The 4,719-nt window shown below is 41.2% G+C and overlaps 1 protein-coding gene across 1 annotated transcript in view; it reads left to right on the forward strand.

Annotated features, from left to right (window-relative positions):
- The window catches only part of LOC106882369 (COP9 signalosome complex subunit 3), a 43,093-nt gene that overhangs the window by 29,172 nt on the left and 9,202 nt on the right, over positions 1-4,719 (forward strand). The window contains exon 13 of the mRNA XM_052969754.1: positions 1,118-1,231. Within this exon, the coding sequence (XP_052825714.1) occupies positions 1,118-1,231 (114 nt within the window). The remainder of the gene's footprint in view (positions 1-1,117; positions 1,232-4,719) is intronic.

Here is a 4,719-nt window from a genome sequence, read left to right on the forward strand (position 1 = left end):
AGCTGGCTTATCGGACACAGTAGTGTGTCGATAAGCCAGCTGGAGGAGATGTCCTCCTGGGGCTAAAAGCAACAGTAACATCCACCCCTAGGGGTCAGCCACACTTAAGTGGCAATATACTACACTTTATCGTGCAGTTACTGTTAATACTTCATTTAGAGAATTAACATATATATATATAATAGGATATATTTACACTTTGTAAAGTAGTTGTGGTAGGAAGGGCATCCAGCTGTCAAAACCATGTAAAAACAAACATTGGCACTTGATGTAGTTCTCTGACCTGTTGGATCCTGTCAAACTGATGAACCTATTCCAGCATGAAATACAGACACTAAGTGATGATGATGATGACGATGATGATGATGATGTCTGCGTGCGTGTGTGTGTGTGATTTTATTGTGAAGTGAATTTTGGGATACTGTGTCTCTACCTCACCTATTTTCTTCTAACCACCCCACTGTGGCTGTATTGATACTTGTTTATAGTCAGTGAGTCTGATTTAAAAGACGAAATCGTATATGACAAAGGACAACCAGGTTTGAATTCATGACATATTATCCAGCTTCTTATTCTCAGTCACTGTGCTGGTGCCATGTAAAAAACACCCAGTACAGCCTGTAAAATGGTTGGCATTAGGAGGGGCCTCCAGCCATAAAAGCCATGCCAAAACCGACAATAAGCACCTGGTGCAGCTCTCCAGCTTGTCAGCGCTTGTCAAACTGTTCAACCCATGCAAGTATGGAAAATGGACATTAAATGATGATGATGTTGTTTCTGTTCCACCTGCTTCTGTTGTTGCTATAGTTCAGTGGTGTTTTTAGTAAATTAAGACTAGTGGTAAACTACAGTGGTAGGAGTTTTTGTTGTTTGATAGATTTTTTTTTTTTTACAAGAACGTGAACTTGACCTTGGTGTCTCTTTTAGTAGGAGCATGGAAAACATGTTTTCACCAAAAGGAATTTTGCTTCTGACCATGAGTTGGTCCACAGTATGTTGTTGCACACAATGCAGTGTGATGTTCTTTTCATCCTGGTGTTGTTATTCATTTTTCTGTCTTTCTCTCCTCCTTCCCTGTTACTTGATTTTATCCTCTTTTTCCTTTCACCCTTTTCAGATTGAAGATGGTGAAATCTTTGCCACCATCAACCAGAAAGATGGGATGGTGGAGTTCCATGACAACCCCGAGAAATACAACAGTGCTCACATGCTGCTACAGCTCAACACAGAGGTAAGTTGAATGGGGTTGATATAACAGTTGAGGTTGATGAGGGGGGAGAGATATGTATTTGTACACATATCTATATATATATATATATATATATATACACACATACATCTATCTATATAGGCGTGGCTGTGTGGTAAGAAGCATGCTTCCCAACCACATGGTTCTGGGTTCAGTCCCACCACATGGTACCTTGTGCAAGTGTCTTCCACTATAGCTTTGGGCTGACTAAAGCCTTGTGAGTGGATTTGCCTGATGGAAACTGAAAGAAACTCAGAGTGTGTGTCTGTATGTCTTTGTGTCTGTGTTTGTCCCTCAACTCCACTTAATGACTGGTATTGTTATGTTTATGTCCCCATAACTTAGCAGCTCAGTAAAAGTGATCAATAGAATAAATATCAGGCTTAAAAAAAAGTACTGGAGTGTAAGGCAGTGCCCCAGCATGGCCAGTCAATGATTGAAATAAATAAGATAAATGATATATTTATACACACACACATATATTATAGATATACATATGCACATATGAGTGCGTGTGTATACCACATATAAAGTAAGAAGGATTACATATCAGGATCTATGTGGATGCATATATCTATGTGTGTTTGTATATATTTATGTGTCTATATATGTGTGTATATGTGTATATATATAATAATACTAATAATGATAATGATAGCTGACATGGATGTTGGTTGTGACTTTGTATAGAGAGAAGGGGAGACAGAATAAAAGTGAGATATAGAAAGAGTAAACCTGAAAGATGCAAGATACTAGGCTTGTGGCTGGAAATAAGTAAATGAATGTTTTATGTATAAACACAATGGGAGGAAAAGAATCATAGAAAAAGTTTGCTCCCTAACCACATGCTTTCAAGTTAAATTCCATTGGGGGCAATGGAATTTAACTTGAAAGAAACACAGAGCATCTCAACAGAAATATGGTAACAAAAAGGTTAATGGGTTGTGTGTCTGTGGGGTGCTCAGCCACTTGAATATAATTTCTTGAGTGGGCTGATCAGATCAACTGGAACCCTCATTGTCATGACTGACAGAGTGCCAGTTATGTGTGTGTGTGTGTGTAAAACTAAAAAATTAAGTGCATATTATTGTTTCACGTAGGTATCTTTGTCAGGTGGAATGTAGAGGTAAGACTGGAAAGGGTGCAAAGTTTGATTACTCATGTTAGATCGATGTGGTGGTCTCAACATGTTTTTTGTTATTTTCTACTTAAGTGGTAGATTGATTTTATAACCTTTGATCCCCTGTTTTAATTTAAGTGTCAAGTGGCATAGTCTGTGGAATGTCTTTGTTCTGCTGAAATTGTGTCTCCACCACCTCTCTGTTTATATTTGTATGTTCATTAAACATCAACGTTTAAGCCATGAAACACGGGCATTAAATAATGATGATGATTTACCATGCTATTATGAGCTGACTGGGTATTCTGTTTGTGTGTGTGTGTATAAGACCAAAGTTGTTAGTAAGAAACAAGATAAAGCTCCCTTTCTGTGAGGTAAATGGCCCTGATCAATATATAGGAAAGGAGTTAGAAGAAATTCCATTCACTGCACCCAGTGTTAACTGTGGACACATAAGAGGTGCAGTGGAATCATAGGTGGATTAACAGATAAAGTCGTCTTTGTATGTGGCAGATGTGCAGGAACAATAAGCACTAAGAGCACATGGGACTTAGATTCTCTCAAATGTCCAGGAGGCTCTTTTGAGGTTGTAGAAAGTTTTTGTTACCTAGGTGACCAAATTAGCAATGGTGGAGGATGCTCTGAAAGTATTGTTTCTAGAATAAGAATTGGGTGGAGGAAGTTCAGAGAGCTATTACCTCTGTTGGCAACAAAAGGACTCTCTCCCAGAGTGAAAGGTAGGTTATATGATGCTTGTATGCGAATGGCTATACTCCATGGTAGTGAGACATGGGCTTTGAATTCAGAAGACATGTAGACTGGAGAGAAATGAAGGTAGTACGCTCTGTTGGATGTGCAACATCAGTGTGCATGTACAACAAAGTGCAACTGTATTGAGAGAGAAGTTGGGCATAAGAGGAATCAAACATAGCATGCAAGAGAGAAGACTACATTGGTTTGGACATGTGATGAGTTTGAATGAGTACAGCTGCATAAAGAAGTGCTGATCACTGAAAATAGATGGTACCTGTGGAAGAGGGAGACCCTGGAAGACATGGGATGGAGTAGTAAGCCAATCTCAGGATGTTGGGCCTCACGGAGGAAATGACTATGGACCGAGATGTCTGGCGATATGAAGTTCTAGGGAAGACCTACCCATGTCAGTGAAACTGAGTTCTAGAAGCACTGTGTGTCCCACCCACACTTAAGATTTTTCACACACTCTACTTCAACAAACTAAACTACATCTCTACATCTCTTCCTCACGTTTCCAATTCATGCACTAGGCCTACCTCCCACTTTGCAATCCTGTCCTCTTGGCCCTGTGCCACTGTATCATTGGTCTCCACCAGCTTCCAGCCTGTGTGTTCCGCCCATGCCCTGTATCACTGTATCATTACTATCTGCTAGCCCTTGACCTGTGTGTTCCACCCACATGGAACAAGAAAACTTTTCACACATCCTAACCCAACAAACCAATCTACATCTCTTCTTCACATTTCCTCCTTCATACTCTGTGCCTAGCTCCCACTCCCCAGTTCTATCCTCACGGCCCTGTTCCTCTGTATCATTGCTATCTGGTAGCCCCCTGACTCTATATATACCCAGGTTTTCGCCAGTCACTCCCCCCTCAGCACTCTTTAATCATGCTTCCTTCACAATATACTGCCAATTATATTATGGAGTTCATACCCCAAGGGTATGCCCTGGCACTTTCCACCATCTATTTCTCTCTTCCTTCACTCAACCATCCCATTTATATTCTGATCCCCATCCCTTGCAAGTATACCTGCCACTTTGTCACCATCTCTATCCTGCTGTCTCCCACTCTCTCTCTTCTTCTCCTGCACTTCCCTCAGCGCACCTGTTTCTGTCTTCATTCCTGATCTCTCTCTCTCTCTCTTTGGCCAGGTAACCTTGTACCTCCTCTACAGCAAGACACCTGTTTCTGTCTCTCTGCCTCACGATAACCTTTCATCATCTGACACAAGATCACCTCCTCCAACGTCCCCTCCTTTCTCAAAAGAGTTTTTTTTTTGTCTTGCAAGTACTTGGTGGCCCTCACAGTGCAGGTGCCACTTAAAAGCACCCAGTCCACACTGTAAAGTGGTTGGTGTTTGGAAGGGCATCCAGCTGTAAAAACATTGTCAAAACTGACCTCACCTGTGCTTGTGCCACGTAAAAAGCACTAAGTCCACTCTACTGAGTGGTTGGTGTTAGGAAAGGCATCCAGCTGTAAAAACTCTGCCAAAACAGTTACAGAAGTCTGGTGCAGGCTTCAGCCTAACTGGCTCTTGTCAAACTGTCCCACTTATGCCAGCATGGAAGGCGGATGTTAAACGATGATGAT

This window comes from Octopus bimaculoides, chromosome 7, assembly GCF_001194135.2.
Source record: "Octopus bimaculoides isolate UCB-OBI-ISO-001 chromosome 7, ASM119413v2, whole genome shotgun sequence".
NCBI lineage: Eukaryota > Metazoa > Mollusca > Cephalopoda > Octopoda > Octopodidae > Octopus > Octopus bimaculoides.